This window comes from Nematolebias whitei, chromosome 21 (assembly GCF_014905685.2).
Source record: "Nematolebias whitei isolate Nwh7 chromosome 21, NemWhi1, whole genome shotgun sequence".
In the NCBI taxonomy this organism is placed as follows: Eukaryota; Metazoa; Chordata; class Actinopteri; order Cyprinodontiformes; family Rivulidae; genus Nematolebias; species Nematolebias whitei.
In genome coordinates, this window is record NC_056518.1 from 14,508,313 (window position 1) to 14,533,205 (window position 24,893).

The window sequence follows — 24,893 nt, forward strand, 5'->3', positions numbered from 1 at the left end:
TGCAGCTGTGCAGCCCCTGTGCCACACGACCTTGTTATCGTTATTTAAATTACAGTAACTGACAAATGACACTTGTTTTTTAATGGCTAAAATATTTTGATAAATGTAACCTTGCTGACAAGATAAAATTATTATAAAAAACTGATTTATTTAGTTAAAGTGTACAAAATAAGGATGATGCATTTAAGAATACATTTAATACCTAACAGCAAATAAATATTTTGTCATCTTTTGATATTCTGCTATAAGTTTACTTATGGTTTGTTGTGATGTAAAACCATGCTTGAATAAATAAAATAAAAAATAAACTTCTTTGTGTGTGTGTGTGTTAAACCTTCTGGAAGATCACTTTACTCTTCAGTGCGAGTTCCTGTTGCGTGGGGTTGGATGTGTAAATGGCTGATCGATACTGTGTACCACGGTCATTATGCTGTTTCATGCCTACATAAAACACACATACAGAGCAAAAAAAAAAAAAAAACACAAAAGCATAAATACAATCCCATAAGACCTAACATCATTTGCATGTAATCATCATTCTGCATCTTAAATTTACGAATCTGAAAAACCACGAAGATCACAGCAGATTTGGGTTTTCTTTAGGGGAGCTCAGCATCATTTAGGTGCATTTTCTTCTTTTTTCCATGTGGCACTGACAACATTTTCATCAGCTTTACATCAGTGGGCTTGGAAGAAGCCCAAGTCAAGTGTACCTTGATTAGAAAGCTAAACGGCTGCCGTCACCTCTTAAGCTGTTCACATGCTACAATCCTGAGCAGCTCTGGCATCAATGAAGGCATCAGTGGCAAGCCTCTCTGTTATTATCTCTCACACTTCATCGCCCCAAGGCTTTGTTTCTTGTTTTTGCTGGAGAGAGTCATTCTGTTCCTCATCTCTCACTGTAAATCCTTGTGTTTCTGAGTGTTTGGCCTTTTGTTATGAGCTGCAGCCAGCGCAGCCTCAAACAGACGTGTCCTTCAGCACCATCCGATTAGCTTGCTCTTCTTCTACATGTCACAATCAGTGACTTGATAAACTACTGCAAACTTTATTACATATTAACACAACCCTGTAAAGATAAATGTAAACTCAAAACCTGATTATGCGCTTTAGTCATTTTTCTTTATACCTCTATAAGTTTTCTGGTACACATCAGGTTATAAAATCAACACTGAAAACTAATCACCTTACAAAGTTGTTAACATCTTGGCAAACGCTTGTTTATCCATCAAACACACGGCTACACTGGCATTCATTTGGAGTGTGCGCTCGTCCAACAAATCGGAGTTTGAAAACTCCATCTCCTTTTAGCTCTGTTTTGCTTCTCAAACTCCTGAGGGGAATAGCTGGCTTTCAGTAGGAAGTGCTGGTTGCTCGGAGTCTTCATCTTCTGTTTGGCGCTTGGCAGGTAGCTCACCATTGCTTCTTTCAAAGAGTTATCTTTGTCACCATATGCTGAGGCTCCAAATAAACCGCATAAAAGTGGTAACAATGAAACCAAACGGTTCTGTGCTACATAGATGAAAATTATCTGCTGCTTTTCCACCAACTGAGACATCTTTCATTTTATGCGCAACGATTTTATTTACCGTTTATATAAAAATAAAAACAAATATGATTTGTTCTGTTTTTTCCACACCAACAAATAAATCTGTGCTCTTAACGGAGACAAACTGTGGTCAAAAGTGATTAAATAAATAGACATTTTAAGCACGTTTACAGTGTTTGAAAATCAAATGCATATCTTCTTCTACTTCTTTCGGCTTTTCCCTCTTCAGGGGTCACCACAGTGAGTCATCCTCCTCTGTCTCACTCTGTCCTCTGCATCCTCTGTTCTCACTCCAACTACCTCCATGCCCTCTCTACCTGCATCCATATATCTCCTCGTTAGCCTTCCTCTTTACCTTTTTTTGAAAAAATATATTTTGGGGGGAAATCAAATGCATATACTTTAAGCTGGTTGGTTCCCAACACAGGTCCTTGAGGAACACCATCCTGCATGTTTTAGCTGTTTCCCTGCTTTGACACATCTGATTTAAATAAACGGACAATTAATGGGCTTCTGCAAAACATGATGAAGTAATTAAATCACTGATCAGGTGTGTTGGAGCAGAGAAACAACTAAAACATGCAGGATGGTGTTCCTCAAGGACCTGTGTTGGGAACCACTGCTTTAAGCAAAAAGCTTTGTGTTTAAAGTTTGTACTGACAACCCCTGACAATGTCAATGCATTTTTAACAAGGTTCTTTGAAGTCATATAGTAGAGAAAGTTGTAAGACACTTAGTGAGAGTTTTGAACTCTGAAAACAAATGTGAACTTTATAGACATTTTTAAAAATGTCAATACCATGGCACATTTGCCCCTTCTTTTTTGGATCTATATTTTTCTTTTTTGGCAATCTCATTCTATCTTCTCTTTCATTGTTTCTGCAAAACATTATTTAATTTTGATACCTTGGATATTAACAAATTAATCATGCTCATCTTATGCTTTAAAATGTTACTTTTTGTACATTACTTTATGTTATCCCAGTTTTTACAGATCAGTTTTCTTGCTTTCTCTTTACATCATGAGTAAATAACTCCACTGACACAGCACGTTTCCCGACACAGTGATCTGCATCTCTTGTTCTCTGTATATTAAATGTTACCTTACATCATAAGAGTGTCACAACCTATCTGCGACGAGGCCTGTTCAAGCACAACAGCCATACGTATTTATCTTGTCTTCATTCAAATCGGAGCAGACAGCGCCTGCTCTCTGACACACGCTGAATAAACTCACAATAACTGATGTTGCTGCCTCGCAGAATTTGCTTTACTGAAACGTTCCTCAACAATATTAAATGCTGTTGTGTTTAATGTGATAGATAAATAGTGGTGTTAAACAAAATGCATCCATGTTGTCAGTTTTAGGAGCAAATTCCTAAAATGCCATCCAAATATAGCTGAAGTCGGGCAAAAACCAAAAATGCAAATTAGTAAATTGTCACATCATTAGGGGAATGATGGCGCAGAGGTTAGAGAAGGTGGGCCGGCGATCGGAAGATCGCCGGTTCAACTCCCGGTACCGACAACATCAAAAATGTAGGTAGGATTGGTGAAGCACCCACACTTGTCTCCACCCTCATTTGCTCCACTCTGGACCCTTGAGCAAGGCCCTTAACCCCCACCATCTGCTCCCCTGGAAGCCCTAGATAGCAGCTCTTTGCTCCACACAGAGGACTGTGGAAGCTTGGTGATCTGTGATTGAGTCAGGAAGGACATCTTGTGTAAAAACAATTGCCAAGTCTTCGTGCAAGTTAGTTCGCTGTGGTGACCCCTGAAGAAGGGAGCAGCCGAAAGAGAGATTTTCTTTTTTTTTTTTTTACAGAAACTTTGTTTTTGTGTCCTTGCCTGTGTGATCAGTTAAATATGGATTGTAGTAAACCTCTTCATGCAGTTTAAAACAAGCAACCTTTCTTGTTTTGCTTTCTCCGTTTGTGGTCTAACCCTGGATCTTTTTTTGCTTGCTGTGTGTTTGGTGCCATCTTATAAATGGGAGTTTTGTCATCACACGTACGCTGTCAGTAAACAGTCCAAGCTGCCACAAAAATCTGGGCTACATGTTTGCTTACTGAGGAAACTGGTGACCATTGATGGACTAGTAAAGATGACAGTCAAGCGGATGTGAAACCATAAATTCATGCTACCTAAAAAAATGGAAGAAAGTTTACGTAGCGATGATGCTTGAAACATTGATCGGCGCTAGTTCAACACATGTAGTAGTTTTCTCTTGTAGGCATTACTTATTAAAAACATACTGCTGCAATAAACATAAGATGATTGTTTTACATTTAGTTCAGTTGGTGCAGAAATCTCATCTAATCTTCTCTGCTATCTGCTAATATATTAACTCCTGCATTGATGAATTGCAGAGATTCCTGTTGGGACCTGTACACAGATCCATATTCCTACTTGTCCATTTAGTGGCAATTTTCCACTCCCACTTCCCCTCCATTAGTTTTTTTTCCAGGCAGCTGCATTTCTAACATCCTTCTACCAATATACCCACTGTCCCTCCTCTGGACATGTCCAAACCATCTCAGTCTGCTATATAAATACAAAAGGGACAACCAAAGCCCTTTTATATTTAAATAGCAGTGGGTAAGGACTCGGGTCCATTCATTTTCTGCTGTTGTCCGTGCACTTCACAGCAGAAGACTGTAGCCCTTTGCGATCCATTCTCATAAGAAGTTCTATCAGAACACACGGAGACGTCAGAGCTGTAGTGCATGAGTGGAGAAACTGCAGAAAAAGAACAACGGATGCCATTATACTAAACCTCGTTTCACTATAACTAATTCTTTGGTAATTTTTGTATCCGATGATGGAGGAAAACGTTTTACAGTCATTACCATAATGTTTGCTTGTGTTAAACAGCATCTCTCTGTGCACAAAAAAAATTAAATAAATAAAGGTAAAAGCCACAAACAATCAAATGAGTGTATTTTCCATAATGTTACTTCATCCTACACATACTGTTTTCTTATTTGCTCTTATTGTAAACCTTTCTAACATCATTCACCCAACTGTGCATCCAAACTACAAAATAAATGTAATCCTTCACCGAATGAGGGTAATGAAAGCATAAAGATGAGCGATAATGACAGATCATTACCTTCATCATCCTCCTCTCCATCTCTGTGTTGTTATACACTGACAATGTCCAACAGAGCCTCGGTTGTCACTGAATGGTTGGCAGACATATTGTAACTTTGCTGTTTAACTGATTGTCCATGCTGACCTGTGATTCTGATGACCCAAACCACTCTCTCTGAAACACCTACATTACACAGGCTCATGTGTGGAAAAGACACGCTGCTTACTAGGGCTGAAAAATTAATTGTATTTTCAATAATATTGCAATTTGATAAAACAAGATTTTCTAATCGCAAAGGCTGCAATTTGACTGGTCACATGATCTGGTTACGTGACTTGCGAATGAGAAGATCGGAGCAAAGCAGAGCAGGGAGCGGGAGAAGTCAACACTGTGCTTTGACTGGTTTCACAATGGCGTCAGGCTTGACAGAAGCTGATACATCTGAAAGTTTGGTACCAAAGCGGGGCAGCACGTCCATTGCTTGGAATTATTTTGGCTATAAAGAAAGAAGACGCTGCACAACGACATGTATTGTGCAGAACCTGCCTTGCTGCTGTTGCTACCTCTCGAGGTAACACCACAAATCTTTATCAACACTTAAAAAACACCACAAAGACATTTACGAAAGTTGCATGGCTAGAATGCCAATGACCAGTGTTTCAACTTCAAGTAAGCAAAGTAGCAGCCGACAGGGATCACTGACCGAACTGATCTAAGGTATTACTCCGTATGGACATAATTTGAAACTGCACATGGAAATAACTCGAGCAATGACGGAGTTCATAGCAAAAGACATGATGCCCATTAATACAGTGACCAAGCCTGGGATTACATCTTTGGTAAACACAGTGGATAAGTGGTACAGAACGCCCTCGTGCACACATACGTTGCTATCCCGGAGCTATACAAAAAAATGCAAAAACAGAGTTGCAGCGGAGCTGAAAACAGTGGAGTTTTTTGCAACTGAAACAGATTTATTTATTGCTTGTGTTTGTTGAAAAATACATGAGAAGAAGACACTGAAAAATAATCACATATTAAATCGCAATACTGAGGTAAAAAAAAAAGGCAAGTAGAATATTTTCCCAAATCGTTCAGCCCTACCGCTTCAGTGTTTCCCCTAGTTAGCTTGCCACGGCGGGGTGCTCATCTCATCTATGATTTTTGCTGATGGGGGGGACGGAGACATGTCTGAGCGCAGCTTGTACTAACAGTTTTTGAGCTGGGGTGGGGGGCGTTCAACATGAGGGAAGAGGCGATGTGAGTGCTGCCTTTGGCTTTTTAGCTAGAGAGCCTGTATTTTGCACCGCTAGCTTAGTGGTATGTCAGTGCCGAGTGGGGGTGGGAAGGGCAAGTTCAGTTTGGTAGGCGGGGTGCTCAGTTCTGTTGACGGGGTGGGGCACCCCGCCTGTATAATGGTAGGGGAAACACTGCGCTTACTCATGTACCATAAAGTTATTAGTTTGACTGCTCTAGTTATACTAAAGCAATTTTAAAGTGCAACAAGAAAAAAAAATCCTCCTAGGAGAAAAGGTTTAACATCCCACAATAATTAAGTATTTTGTTACAAAGAACTGGATGATGCTTCAGAATACAAACCCAGAAGCTCCTCCCATTTTAAAAATATTAAAAAAATATCACCCCATCTTTTGATACCACTAACTTCCAAGACTATACTGACAACCATCCAAAAAGGAACCTTTGGTATACATGTTTCCGCCTTCATCACTTCTCTCATCCTCTATTTTTAAAGGCCCCCTTCGTTATTTTCTGCATCCATCAAAGGCGGCAGTAATTATTAATGAGAACCTCCCTGTTCGCTGCATTATGCATGAGAGCCTCGCCTCTCAAAGCAGAGGGTAATGGGGGTGGGCAGAAGAGGAGGGGCAAGGGGTCACGTTTGTGCACGCACACATGCACACACTGCTTTTTAGAGGTCACTGACCTATACACAGAAAGCCAAAAATGTTAATTAACTGCCCCTCCTGAAAACGGAGAATTTTAGCGTGGCCCCTTTAAATCAAGTAGCCGAAGTCAAAAACTGTCAGTGGGTGTTTTGAAGGGGCATCTCAGGTCTCTGAGGGAGTAGCTCCACTCTCCGAGACGTTCATGCACAAACCAGTGGGCACAAATGTACACGCAAACACTTTTTGTTGTGTTCATACCCGCTGAGAATTCATGCAACTCTGTAAAATCTCTTCCAGTGTATCTTTTGCAAAGGATAAAAAAAAATGGCTCCACTCAGCTTGTCCCTGCTGGCTGTTAGGGATAAAAGCCTGTCATTTTTCTAGACTTCAAACTTCACTTTACCTGCCTGATTCTAGAAATTTCTTCAGTTCACCTTTCTTCTCTGGGTTTTGCCCATTTTGACAGCAAATTTAGTTATTTCTAGAATCCATATGTTCTCTTTGCTAAATGTTAAATTTACTGTATGTTTTTAGGTGACAAGATATGGGTGATGCCTGATTTTGCATTTCAGGAGGAAAACCATAAAGAAAGTACCGTAATCAGATTAAAAATAATGCTAATCTAAGAAGAATTTATATAGGAAGGGAGGGTAGAAAGAAAAAGCTGAGGGGGAAAACGTGGAAATATGAGGGTTCTTGTTTGAACACGGCTCTTGCTTCTATTCTTGTCCTCTACCTTTTATCTGAATAGCAATTGTACAAAGTTCCTTCATTCATTATTGACACGAAAACTGAGATAAACCTCATTTCGCAATTTTATTCTGCCTTTATGAGCTCATTCATTCCCTCTGTGTTTCACGTGTACAAGTGATGCAAAACAAGACACGATTCAAAACGAGGCAAAAAGAAAAAGAAAATACAGAGGAGAAATATTTAACTTGACAGTCGAGCTTTTGCCAGTGTCTGCGATATGAAATGATGCTGTTTAATTGGAAACTTTGTGCATGCTTCTAAGTGCAAAAGAACATCTGAAGAGAGTTCAAATTCATCACACTTGGCAGAGTATTGCAATTAGACTGTGGTAGAGTGAGCACTAACAAAAAATCTAATGTCGTTGCCTTTTCTTTCTTTTTTATACCCTCTTTCCAACTCGTCTTATCATCGTGCACCATTATTTATCCAATCAGGTCTAGAGGAGTATAAGTCTGCCAACGTCAACAGAAATTATCTGGCGTTGACAGAAATTCTGTTTTTAACTTTTTTTTTAAGGAAAACACATGGAAAAGAAGTGCAATTCCTGATAAGTGCAGTGTTCCCCGAATGTGTGTGATAGTACTCAGGCTTGTGCCGTGCCCCGCGGTCCCGTTACGACTGCATGCATGCCAGCAGAGCGCTCTCCTCCTCCTCTCCTCTCTCAACTTCTATTTTTGCCCTGTTCTTATGTAAGCCGCTCCTATCGCGCTGGAGACAGAGGCAGAGTTCAGAGCTAGGATGGTAGGAGCGTCCCCAGCGGACGCGCACATCCACTCACCTGCACGCACGCACACACATAAATGAAGCAAAACAAAGCGATGTCCTGCTTGTTGTCCGATGGTGACAATGCAAAGAGAGTGGATTTTAGGTCCAAAATGGGTCCGCCTCAGCAAAAGTACAATTGACTTACGGTGCATATTACATATCCTGTGCACTGCAATCTCGCAGAGAAAATATGCGATGAAACAACAGCAGATATAGTTTGAAATTCACATTTGCAAACAGCTTTAATCTGTATTTTTTCCTGTTTTCTGTTTATTGCAGTGGCACTCACTAACGTGATTAGCTCATGCTTCAGGGCACGCTGTCTGAGCACTGTGACTTTGGCCTGCAAGTGTTTATTTTTTAGCTGCATCTAGTTAATATTGTGTTAAAAAACAGCCTGCACAATATCAAATACTACATTCCTTCAAATAAATCAAGTGCTACCTTGTAGCGTTTTCAGCTGAGAGGCTACGGTCGATGTTGAGACATTTCAATAGAACTTTCTCCAAAACTGTGTGTGTGGATCCAGAACGCACATTACACAACAGCTTAAAAAATCCATTATTCAGTTCTTAGAGGCTCTGAACTAAACAACAAATATTGATTTTTAGTGAAAGCCACATTTTCTTTATCTACAGACAAGTTATGCATTTGTGCATGACACTTTTATCTCAACTAAAGTAAACCTTGAATGTGTTTGCTCTCAGTTTATGTGTTGACGATGATTCTCAGCTACTACCAAACGCAATTTTAGCACAATATTTATATCAACGTCAAGGTCACGGTGTCTTTATTGTCATTCACATCACATGTGGTACATGAGGAGGAACGGAAATTTGTACACAGGGTCCCAGTTACATCCAACAAAAATACAAATGGTAAAGAAAAAAGTAATAAGATCAAATATATGAACTCAGAAATGCGCTAAACTAAGAATATACTAACAGTACAAAAACATATGCCGAACAACAGCAGCACGAACATGAGTCTGTGTGAGCAGATGAGTACGAATGAACACAGTAACATGAAATAGATCAGCAGCATGAGATCAGCAGCATGGATAGTCAGCAGCACATATCAACAATCAAGTGACATTAAAGTGATTTTTTTCACAGTAATTTTCACAGTGATGATCCTGACTAGAGCCGTCATTTCTAACCCGAACCTGTAGCCCGGCCCCGCCCGAACCAGATTAAAAAGTTCAGTTAAGCTTCAGATGGACTACAGCCAGCGATCCATCAGCCCAAATGGACGTTCATTCAGCCGCTGCACTCAGCTGACGCGCGCGGCCGACGACACAAACAGGAGAAATCACAAAATATCCGACGTCAGAGCAGGGTCCATGTCTGAATCATGCAGAATGCAGGCAGAAGCAGGGGAAGCATTTAATGTGCTTTGACGGCTCCTCAGCTCTGATCGTCTGTCCCCTTTACTCAGCTGCGCACATCTACCAACTATTAATAATAGTCAGTGGTAAGCTTAATTAAAAATTACTTGTTTTTTTTCGGGTTCGGACCTGTAATTACTGTTAATTCGTCGGATCGGGTGGGGTTCGGAGATGATGACTGCGGGCGGGGGCCAAGTCGGTTCGGATTATTTGGACCTGAGTGCAACTCTATTGCTGACTAGGGATTCATGAGTCTAACAGCTTCAGGGTAAAAGCTGTTCCTCAGCCTAGTAGTTCTGCACTTAATGCTCCTCAACCTTCTGCCTGAGGGGAGCGGGGGCAAACAAAGTGTGTGCTGGGTGAGTGGGGTCCTTCATGATGCAGGCAGCCCTCTTCCTGCATCTGGAGGTGTCTGTGATGGTGGGGAGGCTGACTCCAACAGACTTCTGTGCAGCCTGTTTAAATTATAACATTTTATGTAAATACCCATCTTAAATTTGGTTGACTCCAGAAGTTATGAAGCTATAGATTAACACCCATTGATTACTTTCTGAGAATTTCACCAAAATCTTTTCATTAAATGTTTTGCTAGGATGACACACGCACGCACGCACGCACGCACGCACGCACGCACGCACGCACGCACGCACACTCACACACACACACACACACGCACACACACACACACATAAATAACAATATTGTTAAACACCGAAGCTGAGATCTTCTGTATATCCAAGCTTAAATGAAAGTTTTACTTCTTATTTTGGAAGTCGTTGCCGTCTTTGTTCATCTAGGTCACATTTTCTTTACCCCTCATTTTTAATTTCGAAGCAAGGCGCTACTTTAAAAGGAGTCCATTTTAAATTTTTAAAACTTCATCACAATCAAATGAGCTCAACCCCCCGCGCTGCATACACATGTGCTGCAATCTCCATAAATTATGTCCGTCAGCACGTGTGACGATGTAATAACTGACACCTGGTAATGAGCACGCCATCATCAGCCAACCACGAGAGGAAAAAGGTCGAATTAAAAGTGTGGGGGGTAGGTGAGGCCAGAAGTCAGAGGTCAAGGTTTTCTCGAGGGAGGGGTTTGCTTTAGATTGGAGAGGTACCCCTAACACTGAAAGATGGGGTGACACAGGGGAATATGGGGCTACCCCAACAGGGAATTGGCGTGTGTCGCAGCCAGCTGGGGTTAAGAGATTATATAAAAGGAATATTCATGCTCATTTCAGCTGTCAGGAGAAAAATCAACGCCAGATGGAAGACAGCTTGATTTATATCAATTTGCCCTAAGAAATACAAAATGTTCAATGAGGATACAAGAAGTTTTACTAATCTAAAAGATGAGCAGCAACAATATCTCAAAACTTATGTTATGATTAGCACTATAATCTAAAATGCAGTTTGAAGCTTGTTCAAAGATCTACAGTATCTTTTATTTTTACTGTGGCTCCACCAACGCTAACTTCCAAGGATGAAGGTGTGCATACGTGCAGACGTTACCAAATGAGGACAGCTGCGTTGGCCATTTTAGCTGTGCATTTGTTTTCATGTCTATCGGTACATGCCCGCTTTGCCTGTTCACTGACGCAGCATCAGCAGCCCACACCATAAATACTGCATGGCCTCAAAAAATGAGAGGATGAAGGCAACGATGGAAGAGGAAGTTCAGGGGAGGAAAAGAGTCAAAAAGGAAACAAAGGAGGGTGAGAAAGCCATGGTTGTTAAGATGAAGGGCGGCAAATACGGGTGGGGGGTTGGAGAAAGAGACAGAAGAGCAGGGAAGATGTGGGGGGAGGATGAGGAGCAGGAGGAGATGGTGACTAAGAGATAAAAGAGGAATGAGTGGATGCGAGTGTGTTTGCGTGATGAGCGGATGGCCTCAGGGAGCGGTCGACTCAGAGCGCTGCTCTGCGGATGTACCGACAGGCTCCGGGCCGTTTGCACACTCACTCACCCCTTCACTCTGTTCGCTGCAAAGTGGACAAGGGTGGAGGGGGTGCAGGTGAAACCAGCAAGGTGTGGGGGGAGGCTGGGAAAGAATCTGAAAACATGAAGGGAGCAAAAGATTGAGTGCCAAAAGACAGGAAGAGAAGGGAGGACATATCAGAAAAGAATAAGGTGACAATGTTTAAGTATGTTGAGCAAAAAAGTGGTTGCATTGTTAAAACAGCAGCAAAAAGAAGGATGCAGTGAGTGTATGGCAGAAAAAAGCCACATAAGATGTTAAATTTTTATTAGTAGTTAAGTGAACAAAAACATCAGGAAGAGAAGTTGGGTCTGCAGGCCTTTGCAACGCAATATCCAAGTAATGCAGTAGTGCACATCCTGTCTACAGCTGCAGCTGCATCTATTCATCCCTGACATGAATATTAATCATTCTGAGCTTTTAATTTAAACTTTTACTTCTCCAAAAACTGGACGGTTAGACAGAGGTGGCACAGCTGGTAGAGCTACTGACTCTCAGCGAGAAGGTTTCTGGATCGAATTCCGGACGGAGTCCTTTCTGGGTGGAGTTTGCATGTTCTCTCCGTGCATGCGTGGGTTTTCTCCGGGTACTCCAGTTTCCTTCCACAGACCAAAAACATGCATGTTAGGCTGATTGGTAACTCTTAATTAACTCTAGGTGAGAGAGTGAATGGTTTGACTCGTTTGTCTCTATGTGTCCCTGTGATGGACTGGAGACCTGTCCAGTGTGTCCCCCGCCTCTCACACAGTGACTGCTGGATATGGGCACCAGTGACCCCCGCGACCCAAAAAGGAAGAAGCAGGTAAAGATGATGGATGGATGGATGGATGGATGGAATGATTGGACAAAATACTTCTTCAGTGACCTTTAAAAACAAGAACTAGGTACAGAAGTTTAAATTTATCAAGGGTTTCCTGTCCACAGTAGGGGTATGACGGTACGTTAAAAATCACATTTTGGTTCGGTTCAATTTCAGGGAGGGCTCAGTTCGGTTAATTTTCGGTACAAAAAAGGCCAAAATGAAGACTTAGAAAATGTTTATTTTAGAAATATGCCAAGGAAAAAATAAGTTTGTATAAAAATAAAAATAAATGACCCATTTGGATAATATTTTAAATAAACGGCACTCTTTACAATAAATAAACTATACAAACAATAATGAAAATCTTAATAAATACAATAACAGTCAGAACCAGAACAATAAGCAACAACAGACTTTACAATATAACTAGTCAAGTTTTACGTTTTTGGCCAAAAAGACCAACTTGTCCACATTTTCTGTTAAAAGCTGTAGTGAACTTGACCTGATGTCAAAACTAAGCCTAAGGTCAAAACCCTTGACCTTAAGAACCTTGTGGGACAGAAACTGTCATTTCATTGATTTGAATCCAGAAATACAGGTTCACCCATCCTGAGACTTTCTTTCTTGAAAATCAAGTGAAAGAACACTCTCTTTTCTATTATCATTCCTGTTTTACAAATGTTTGATAATCAAAGTGTTTTAGTTCAAATATTTTAGATGTTACAGTGAACTAATCAATTTTATTAACTGTAAAACAGTAACAATGATTTTTAGTTGCTTATGCAAAGTAGAATTCATGTTAAGGCCTGTTACAGAGTAATTATGCATTTTCTGATTTCTGTCTTTGAATGAGCAGTGTACGTTTTCCAAGGTCAGGAGTCGAAGCAGACAAGTTGATGGAACAACTGTCTTGTTTTACATCCTCTCAGACGTCAACAGAGAAGTTGGCACCTGTTTCTCCAAACTCGCCAAAACAAAACTCTCTCTGTCTCTGAGAACATTTTTAATCTGTTCCATAACAATTCTTGCTGTTTTCTGACTTCTAGTAACCTCTTACGTCACAAACCACACCCCTGTCTGGTTGATATTGACCAATCAGGAACTCTCAAATATACCGGAAATAGAGCTCTTTAAAATGCCGGTACTTCCTAGTTCTCTCAGTGCGGAGAAGCTCTGTGATGATCGCAGCTCCAGTCGTTTGGGAGAACAGAAGTCCAGTCATGATAAGGCTCTTCCGAGTTTTATGGGATTATAATACTTCCACCTCTGGGTGGAACTCTGACGGACTCCACTCATGTGAAGTCCACTTGCTGAGGTGAGCTTGTGTCAGACGGGATATCGTCACTACTTCGGACGGGTCACAGCCATCCTATGGAGACGCTGGACAGGTAGCGTTAACTGGAACTCCGTATCTGCTGATTCATCTTCAGAGAGGTAACGAGTCAAGTTTACTACCGGGCGTACCGAGGAAAAGCTGGGTTCGAATGGAGAGTGTCGGTTCTGGTCAACACTCCCCCTCACACACCATCTTTTACTCCCTTTAAACTTCACTTTCCATCTTTAAATTCTTCTCTCAAGTAGAAATCCTTCCAGATAATTTAGAAATGTCTGTGTAAAGTGCTCATCCACCGCCGTGTGAATTGATGTCTGCTGTTCTGCTGAAAAGTGAAAACAATCGCCGTATTGTTCTCACTTCCTGTAAAACTAGCCATGTTGTCATTTTCATATTTTTGCCAAATTAATGTAAATGTTTGATGTTAAACTTTGATTCTGTAAATAAATGACCTCCATTCATTTTGATGGGTCAAAGATAAATAACGTCTCACGTTACATTTCTGTTAAATTCAATGCACGTTTGTATACAGTCCAGAAAAATGAAGAATCCGTTTTAATTGATGAATATATCTCAGCATCTGTTCATCTACAAAGCACAGATCTAGTTGCAGTGACATCATCTCCAGTGGTGGAGGAAACCTCTCACTAACAACAGTAGCAGGAATAAAGAGGTAGCACTTTGCTAATTTTGCAGTGTGTCTGTATTTGGCCTCATGACTCACAACCTCTTCTTGGACCTGCTCCCACAGGTGGGACAGGTCCCTGGAAAAGTTCAGAGTTCACTCATCACAGACTTCTTAGCTGGAGGTGATCTCTGGTGGATTTCCCTGGAGAGGAAGAAGACTCAGCTGCTATCTCTGTCCTAGACTGGAAATAAAACACAAATAGGTAAAAAAAAAAAATGAGTTAATAAGATTATAATTTTAAATAAAAAAAAAAAATTAGATTATAAAAATAAAATAACAATACCACTTCTTGAACGGTCATCACTTCTGTTAAGAGGTGGCTGAATCTCTCATTGATCATCATCAGGGCTTTAATCTGGTCCAGGGCTTGTTGACATTATCAGTTTTAGCTTTTTCATAAAGCGCTGCTACAACTTTTTGGCTGAAGTGTTGATGTGATGGATGTCACAGCGGGGCTCAAGAACTTTAAAGTCAGCGCATCAACAACTGAAACGTAGATCCAGAGCTTTAAAAACTCCTACAGCTTGTGTTATTGCTCTGGACCTAACCTGATAAAGGTTGTTTAAATGCTGCTGCTATCGCTCTTTGCACCAAGCTGCTAGAAGAGAGGTTCACTTTCGGATGATGATGTTTCAAGAGCGTTAACAAGTTCGACGTGTTGCTGCTGCAGATCCACTCTCCGTGAAACAACGTCGACACACAGCTTTTGATTTGTTCACTTGTCTTTTAACAAGAAAGACATAATGTTCCCAAACAGGAGACCGCAACGAGATGCTAGGCTGCTAATGCTACGCGTGCTGCAAGATAATAGTGCCGTGCTGAAACACACTTAGGAACTTTAATTCATAATCTCTTGTTAATAAAATTTAATGAGTGAAAAAATAACCGAAACAGTACGCACGTGGACCGAAACGGTTCAATACACCCACGTGCACCGTTACACCCCTAGTCCACAGGGTCAATTAAATACATACACCCCTACCATACAGTATTTTATTAAATACTCATAAGTAAGTTGCACATAAACCATAGGCTTTATTAATCCATCTACAAGCTACTGGCATAATTCTGGCTGGATACTTGCTCACTCTCTTTGGCAGCATTGGTAAAGCTGATTATAAATTGGTTAATTTCTTGGCTCAAAGTCCACAACTTAACATGTTTGAGGTAGAGACTTTGGGAAAGCCACTCCAGAAGAACAATATTAAAAAAAAATTATCCAATAAACCAGTTTTCATGTGTATTTGGGACCATTGTCCTGATGAAACACCCAACTGTGTCCAGCAGAATTCAACAGTGTAAATCAGTAATCCTCAATTTTGGACCTCCATGGCCAACCCTACATGTTTTAGATGTTTCTCTGCTTCAGCACACTTTATTTGAATGAATGGGGGATTAACAGGCTTCTGTATAGCATGAAGACCTGCTGAAGAGCAGGTAAACATCTAAAGCATGCAGGATAGTGGCCCTGAAGGACTCACATGAAATACTACTGAAAGTGATAAATCAAGGTGAAGCTGAAAAGAATGTGAATCAGATCCTGTACTTTATTGTTATTTATGTTGCACAATGCACCACTACCTCATTCTAACACCACCATGACTAACAATTTGTAGTGTTCACAGGTTTAGCAATAACTTGACTCCTCCAAACAGACTTCTTTAGCCAAATAGCGCAATCTTTGTCTTGTTTGACCTTAAAACCTTCTACAGAAGGCATTTAACCTTTACAAGCTTGAAGGTGCAACTTTTAGAGAAGGGAACTCCTCATTGGTTGGTACCATCTCAGGCCATGGTGATGTAAAACTGGCTTTGCTTTGGAGAGTGACACTGGTCTTCTGTTTCCAGTCCATGGTAGGTTTGAGGCTTGGTGGTTCCTGAACATCCGAACTAATTTCCTTTCATCCAAGTGTGACAGTTCAGGTACGCTTTCAGTCTTTGAGTAGAAGGTATCTACAAAGTTGATCTTAAAAGATGTCATTCTTTTTAAGCAATGCTTTAAAAGACTTTCCCAATTTGAGCAAATCTGCTATTCTATTTGTTTTTCAATGATTTCAAATTATTTTCCCCCTCTCCCTTTCAGCTAACTTCCCCATTGTTCTGAGTTTTGGTCTATTCAATAAGTGATGTCAAATAAATCCTTTTTATGTTTTCAATAAGAAACTACCGGTTGTAGTCAATCATGTTCATTACAAGAAGTGAACATGCCTTGGCATTATCACATTTCAGAACTTTCAGATCTACATTTAGGAGAAAATGGTATTTGGGGGAATCTTTGTATGTACTCAAGTCTGTGTGTATAAATCTGATTCTGAATATAAAATGGACTTCTAATAAATAAACTTGTCCAGTCAAATCTTGTTTGAAAAAATTGATAGATGTATCATCATTCCCCTCTAGAAAATGAACAGCACAACTATCAAGCAATCAATTCAACTTTATTGTCCATAACATTCAATGAAATAAAGATTTGTCTTTGACATCTAACAACACAAGATAAAAATGTGATAAAAAAAAACTTTAAAAACTTTAAAACCAAACTTTGCTAAATCAATTAAAAACATTCAGTCAAAACCATTCTAAAATACACAATACATTAAAATATTAAAATATGGAAACATCCCAGCAGACAGTGGTTTGTTATGTGAGGCTGCGTTTAAATAGGACCTTGTTAAGTACATTCACCGCAAAGGGAACAAATGACTTTTTGTACCCATTTTTCTTTGTTAAAGGAACCAGCAGTCTTCCACCAGATGGTACCAACCTGAATAATGGTTGCAGTGGATGAGTTGGGTCATTGTAAACCTGGATTGCCTTTTTTTTCCCAGAACCTGACTGTACAGGTCTGTAAGTGTCATTTGTTGATGACCAATGACTTTACTACCTTGTTTGACCACCCGGGACAACTTGTTCCTGTCTCTGGCTAGGAGGTTCCCATACCATGAGACAATAGTAAATGAAACAACACTTTCAACCAGTGACCTGTACACCAACTGCAAAGTAATTTTTCTTGCATTAAAGCTCCTTAGCTTATACAGAAGGTGGAGGTGCTGTCTGGCTTTTTTGTAAATATAGTCAGTGTTGGGCTCAAAGGTCAACTTGTTGTCACTCTAAACTATAAAAGCAAATGTCTCAAATTAATGCAACATGTTTATGATGAGTGGATGCAAACTTCTGTCTCCAACTGTATACATTATGTACATGCAGTACATGTTATGCCAGTTCCTAGATATATACGTAAAGCTATTAGTATGTATTATGCATACTTGCTCATGATAGAGTGACAAACAATGTGTTAAAGTTCAGCAATATCTGCTTGAGTTTCAACTGTGAGCATTTTTAATGTTCTCATTCATGATGTAGCAGAACTGCTGTGACCCTGTGACATGCACGTGTCATTTTGTTGACTGTGCTTGAACATGTTGCACTCATGTGCAGGTATGCTGCTGAGAGCTTGTCAAATCACAGACATGAGAAACTTATGGTATGGGAGCGTATTGAATGGGGGTTGGGGGGGTTATGCAACATCCCAGGGAAGCCAGCGGATTGAGACTAGCGTTGCTGAATATGGAAAGAGGGCACACAGCAAAGGCTGCTGAGAGTTTCTGATTGGCTCTTAATGTTGCTATCCAGGCCGGGATTGGCTGAGCTGACGCAGCCCGACATCACGTTGTCGGGACTAAACCCTTTTGAACTAAGGCAAAGCAGTAAGGCAAAGATATCAAAATACATACACGCACTCCCACACGTATATATGCATGCACATCTATAGATGCACACACATACACTCATCACAAGGAGGCATTACATCCAACTGAATACGTGTGAACAGTTCCACTCACATGCCCAACACTGAGTATTAAATAAACCTGGGCTGAGTGTTGATACAAGTCAGGAAAAGACAGAATTCATAATGCTCCCGGGCTTATCTCCGTATACCATCTCTGGTTGAATCTGCACAGGTCAAAGCAGAAAGTGCAAACTTCCTTCATTTCTCCATTCTCTTTTAAGCCCGGCTCTAAGGTGGACAGAATAAATTGGAGCTTAAGCATGCATGAAGGCACAGCCAGCGGGCCGCTTTCCACCGCTCCATGCTACATTTGTCAAATCAGAAGAGTTTCTGCTACACGTGAACCCCGATTCTGAGAGGAACGGCACAAATTCACATTTAAGTCACGCACGAAACGCATCACTTCTATAAGAGAAGAAAAAGTTAGCAGTGATTTTAAACTGGTTTTAACTATGATCAAAGTAAATAAATAGATAAGGCAGAATGCGTAGACATCAAGCTGCATGCTATTAATAAAAAATAAGATGAAACATCCGGAGAAATGTATGACTGTTCTTTCGGCCTCGCTGCCTCTACCCTGTGGTGTGTCGGCTCCACTCTAACTGCGACTTTGCTCGGAGTAAGACGCGTCTCTGCCTTCGGCTACTAGAAAAGGAGACAAAGACGTCCTTAGTTATTACTTTTTCTCCTGATTCTTTTTATAAATCTTTAAGCTGGTCAGCTCATGTACACATTTATATGAGTAGTGCTGGTAAAACATGGCTGATTATTATGGTAAATTGCACTGTATTCGACAGATATGGAAAAAAAAACCCTGACAGGACAGTTATGGCGAGCATCAATGGGTTTTCTATGATTCTTTTATGACTCAAGGTCAGCCCAATGAATCTTTGATCGATCTCTTCCCAAATTGTCACGCCCTTCCCTTTATTCAGTGAGTGAGCAGAGTACCACTTTGTCCAGTCTTGCCGACCCACACATACATGCACGCACACACACACGCACCATCCATGTGTCCTCCTGATGCATTAATGTTCTTACATCACCTCCTCCAGTGAACGCAGAAAACAAGAGAGCAGCGGACTTGAAGAGATGGAGAGGTGATTTATTTTTATGGGAAGGTTCTCGTCGATGCTCTGTGGATGTACGAGTAGGTGGCAAATTTGTGACGTGCTTTATAGAACGGAGCAGGAATGTGCCTCACAAGCAAGACGTGTAAATTAATTAGGCCAAACATTACACTGTTGCAGCCAAATTTTTGAAAGTTCACTTTTTTCTTGTGATTCAAATTTTAAAAATACTTAAGCAGCATTTAAACAAAAAATATATATATTACTACCATCACTGCATCACTCCCAGGAGAAAAGCCTGGTTTATGTTGCATGCCATGAACAGCCATTCTTTTTCCACAATTGCAGCTTGAATGTGCACCACACTGGTGCACACCTCCATGGATGGCTGGATCTCAGACACATTAACACTGTCTGGCATTGACTTCCACCCATGAGACCTTCCCCCCAACCACAACAAGCACAGGCACATGCTTGGGCATCATCCTTCTGCTCTAATACACTTTTTGGCCCTTTGGGATGGGTCTAATTTAAAGATGACTGTGGCTTGTGTAGAAGTGCGCTACTACCTTGTGTAGGATCGTGGCTCTCCCAAAAATGTTTGAGCAGCTCCTCAATGCCAATGTCCTCAGGAGAAAAGACCACTCTCACCACCTCAGTGTGGCCTGTCAGACCTGAGAGGGAATCACAAAGTGACAATTATCAAAACTAAGTTGTATTGATCTCATATCTACCTCATCCCACTATACCCTCCTATTTTGCAATAATCTTAATTATCAACTGTTTGTTGAATATTGCTGAGAGAATAGAAAGAACGCATACAACATGGCACTGAGTGCATTTGCCACAGGTAAAGAACATTCAGGTTCAATCCCCAATGAGCCATGTTCTTGCTCATGGCACCATGGGAGGAAAAGCAGCAACGAAAGGTGCACATGGAGAGAAAGGAGGCACAGTCAAAGATGGAGCTTATGGCGGAGGTTGCCAAAAGCTCACAGACACTCATTCTTGTCTGCAGCTGCCAGAACACAGAAGCTTCAGCAAGCTGCCTGCAGGCATCCTCAAACTGAAGGCTGCTTTAAGGCTCACATGTATTGTATGTACATCAGCACAGGCGCACACATTTAAAGCAGAAAACATAAATATATATCATTGTGATGAGGGGGTAACTCGAGATTGCATCAGTTAGGGCAATGCAAAGGATGTGCACAGGTACAAAGTATGTTTTTTTTAAACCACAGTAAAGCCATACAGACTGACACATCAAGTGCAAATACTAGATTAGAGATTATCAAAATTATGACTGTCTGAGAACCAATTTCTGTAATATTTATTGCATCATTAGCTAAAATAATCCTATTGGTTTACATGCATATTTTGAAACTTAAAAATTGTGATTTTATAAGTACTGATATGTACTGAATATAGCTGCTACACCAAGTCAAAAATAGTACTGATCACCTAATTGTTTTTTTATTTTTTAATTTTATTTTAAAACAGCCATTTGTAACCATACATTTTATTTTAACAAAGCCAAACCTTGTGGGACTGAGCACATTTTCCTGTGATACAGACAGTGAGCTGCAGACTGGCAGTCAGGATGCAGTGAAGTCAACAAAAACAGCAGAAAGCAGAAAATTCAATTGGAGCAAAAAGCTTCTGTCAAAACCTGTTGGGGGGGGGGGGGGGGGTGACTGTGTGCCATGACTCTTCAAGCTTGTCCCACATGAAGGGGGTGAAAGGCTGAGAAGATCAGCACCACTAAAGCTGCCAGTGCTTCAGTGTTTCATTGAAGGACCATTCAATAGTGTTCTGGGTGCTGCTTACAGCCCAACAATTCAACAGACCAGCCTGCTGGCCTTTTGTTGGTTTAACCCATCACTACATCTGTCAACAAAATAAGGGATGCAGCAACGGGCAACAATTAAAATACTTAAAATTACCTTTACAGTAGTCCCTCATTTATTGCAGGGGATCCGTACCCTAAGCTCCGCGATAAGTAAAAAACTGCAAGTAAGAATAGTAGTACAAGTGGTAAGTAGTATATATATATATATATATATATATATATATATATATTTATAATGTATATAAATTGTTTTCCCTTCCCACACTCTTGCAATATGTTTCTAAACTCTAAACACTCTAGAAAAGCACAGAATGTCATGATTTCAGCTGCGCTCAGCCACCTGCAAGGGCTCTTGGCCACGCCCACTTCACCGCTCTGCACGGAGAACAGCAGATCAGCTGCAGCAGGAAGCTTATCCTGCAATATGGGCTGCACAAAGGTGCAGCATGTACTAAATAATTTAAAGTAATTTATTTTACATAAAAATTCCATGCCCATTGTGCGGCTCATCCAGCAATCTGCCAATTGTGTGTCATGTCCAGTCTTATCTTGAAAAACCGCGGTAGAGCGAGTCTATGATAAACGAACTGCGAAGTAGCAAGGGACTACTGTATAAAACTTTCTTAGCAAACAACAATCAAATAAGTAAAAATGTCAATTTTTGGAGTTTTACTTTTGTTTCATGATATTTTGATGTTCATACATAAACTCCAAATTGACACCATATCTTTATATTGGCTTCAGAACCTTATTTTAATGAGAGCAGCAAAGGAACTTGCAACATTTTAAAGCATTAAAAAGCTCATCATAATATTATAATACGTTATAATAATTTAATATATAATAATATAATAATTATATTTAAACATGCTGAAACATCAGCTCATTGCTTTGTGTACTTTCTGCAGTAATAAATTCAACTCAATTTATTTATATAGCAAAACGTCACAACAGAAGTCATCTCAGGGCACTGAACAGAAACATATATAAAGTAAATTAATAATATTAATTAACGAAGCAATGTAAACATCTGTGAAAATGCACCATGTATAACCGACCCTCTTTAACACTGTTCAATCAAATCAATGAAAATAGATTTAATTTTGTGAAGGCCGGCGAACGTAAAACACAAGTTCCAGCCTCAGCTTTCAAATCTGTAGTGAAAATTTCTCAGACTTTAGACTGTGCTTGTGCTGTAAAATAGATTAGATAAATTATGCTGATTGAAAAATGGCCTAAACTTCTTGGCATCTTGGATGCGAGTATGCATGTGTCCTCTAAAGACAAATATTTTATAGCATCTCCAGCTCTCCTGTTTCTGTCTGTCAGACCATCCACCTATCTGCCTGTCCTTCTATCCTTCCACGTCTTATTTGACAGTTCCATCAACCTCCTCTTTCACTCCATTCTGCTCTGGCTGAGTTGACAGCTTCTTGGTCTCATGCCGTCGCAGTGCTCTGCTCCGTCATGGCCACTGGAGCGACGCCTGCACTCTCTCAGCCGATACACAAGACCACCATTCTCCATCACCCTTTTTCTCCTCTTTTAAAAAGTTTGATTCAATCCTTCACTTGATGCAGAATTCATACTCTTCCTTTCTCTCATCTTCCTCCATCTCTGTCTTCTTCCACCACTGACCATCTTGTTTCTTGGGGGTCTGACAGAAACGGGGACAGGAAACTTGCTGACAGAAACTATATGATGGGCTCTGCTCAGAAAATATGCCAGCCCAGCCCAAAGCATCGTTCCCACTGTACTGCGTCTGCACCTAGGCTCCATGCTTGCCTGCAATGATGCCTCCCCCAGAGAAATGGAAGACCCAAACTAACAGCTCATGATTCCTACAACACAAGAGATGAATGCACAGCCAGACATCTTCATTTAAATTATAAATCAACTCGCTACATAAATCCATTTGATTTTTTGTGATAAGAAAAAATTGGAAGGAGACAAGTAGCCAAACATTTCCAACATCTTTGCAGACAAACGGAATCCGAGTTTGTAGCATCATGTTCGCCAAATCACATTTTCTGGGAAAGAAGCCCATTTATAGTGCCTTACACTCGGTAACCTCTGTTGGTTAAAAACACCACAGTACTGCACAGAAGAGAGCAAAATCCTTACAAGTAGGTCATGTGGGGGTGGGGATAGATGGGGGTGCAGCCCATCTGGAGCAGTGCATTCTGAGTAGTTGACTGCAGATAAAGGGAAAAACCAAAATGAGAGAGCTGTATTTAAAACAATCCTTCTCTGCATCTCTTTCTTTAACCCATTATTTGCCTGTGACTTTTTGTACCTTCAAACATTATACCAACATACAGCGTTCTCACAGAAAGGTAGTTTGATCTTTTAATACGAATCAAACAATGTGAGGTACAAAAGTGCAAGAAAGAAGCGCAGTGCAATACCTGAGCAGACCTCTCTGTAGGTAGGGTTAGGTGTAAAGCCTCCAGCGAAGCCCACCTGTGTAGAGAAGACCCCTGGAAGTCGCCAGAAAAGTCTCTCAGCTCCCCAAAAACAGCCCAGTCCTGGCACAAGAGACAGAAGCATAACTTTACATCATTTGTTGTCACCCTACATTTTGACAAAACCTCCTACATTTGACAAAATGACGAGAAAGAACTGGAAGTTGCAAAAATGATGATGTTCAGGTTCTCCTTAGGAGGGACAAGGATGGATAAGATTAGGAATGAGATCATCAGAGGTACAGCACAGGTTGAACAACTGGGAGATAAAGTGAGAGGCCAGACTGAGATGGTTTGGACATGTCCAGAGGAGGAACAGTGGGTATATTGGTAGAAGGATGTTAGAAATGCAGCTGCCAGGAAAAAGACAAAGAGGAGATATATGGATGCAGTTAGAGAGGATATGGAGGTAGTTGGAGTGAGGACAGAGGATGAGTGAGATGGAGGATGCAGAGTGAGATGGAGGAGGATGACTTGCTGTGGCGACCCCCAAAGAAGGAAAAGTCAAAAGAAGAAGTTGTCATCTTACATTTCAATGTGTGTTACAAAGGCACAAACTGGTAGCAGCTGATTCTCATTAGATTCTTTGTGATTTAAGCATAAGTGTGATTGTGCCATCTCACCGAACATGATGGTTTCCATGCCTTCTGGAAAGGGCTCTGCAGTGGGATTCCCATTGACTGCATGATTATCTGTGAACAGAAACAGTGAGAAAATGTGCTAAAAGATCATAACTCTGCAATACAATGATACAAATTACAGCAAGTGAGGAAAGAGTCCCACGAGTGGCTTGAAGTCAGGCTCACAGGCCTTTATTTTGTTAGAGGCTGACCCAGGCCAGTGGATCAGAGCCAGAGGCCTCTGTGCAGGAAGACATTTAGTGGATTACACAGCTTCAGCTGCCACTCTGACTTCCTCCCTCTCGTCAATACCCACAATTAAATGCATTAAACTGAAGTAGTTATTTTTTGTCTTTCTTATTCCAATCAAGTCTTCATGGAGTTCAGCTCGTCACAGCAAGGTGTGCACAACTCACAATGACAGTCCCGTAGCATGAGACTGGATAATGTGATATGTAGAGAAAAGCCTTAACAGTTCATGCCATACGGTCCTAGTCTTCATCATGATAAAAATATCCAATAAGTAAACCTAAATGGAGAGGTGGCACTCTGGTGCTAACTGGGCTGAGTGGAATTAGAGCACTAAAGAGGAAGTGTGTGTGTGTGTGTGTGTGTGTGTGTGTGTCACTCAGATATGTCATTAGGATTAGGGTTTAAGAAGACTGAGGTGATTTAGTGTACAAATCTCCACTAAGCAAGGCTGGTTTGTACTTCAACCACTAATATTTGTCTACATATAAACAGCCAACAAGGGCTTCAGCACAAATCAATGATGGACGCTTAACCCGAGTTCAGTTACCGTATTTTCTGCTGTACACGTCGCTCCACCTATAAGTCGCATCAGT

General features: G+C 40.7%; 1 protein-coding gene across 1 annotated transcript in view; it reads right to left on the reverse strand.

Annotated features, from left to right (window-relative positions):
* Positions 1 to 24,893, reverse strand: part of si:ch1073-358c10.1 (mitochondrial peptide methionine sulfoxide reductase) — a 45,643-nt gene that overhangs the window by 14,574 nt on the left and 6,176 nt on the right. Inside the window, exons 2-5 of the mRNA XM_037694540.1 lie at positions 24,052 to 24,120; positions 23,372 to 23,491; positions 19,684 to 19,788; positions 335 to 441 (exon numbers count right to left, since the gene is read on the reverse strand). Coding sequence (XP_037550468.1) covers positions 335 to 441; positions 19,684 to 19,788; positions 23,372 to 23,491; positions 24,052 to 24,120 — 401 coding nt within the window. The remainder of the gene's footprint in view (positions 1 to 334; positions 442 to 19,683; positions 19,789 to 23,371; positions 23,492 to 24,051; positions 24,121 to 24,893) is intronic.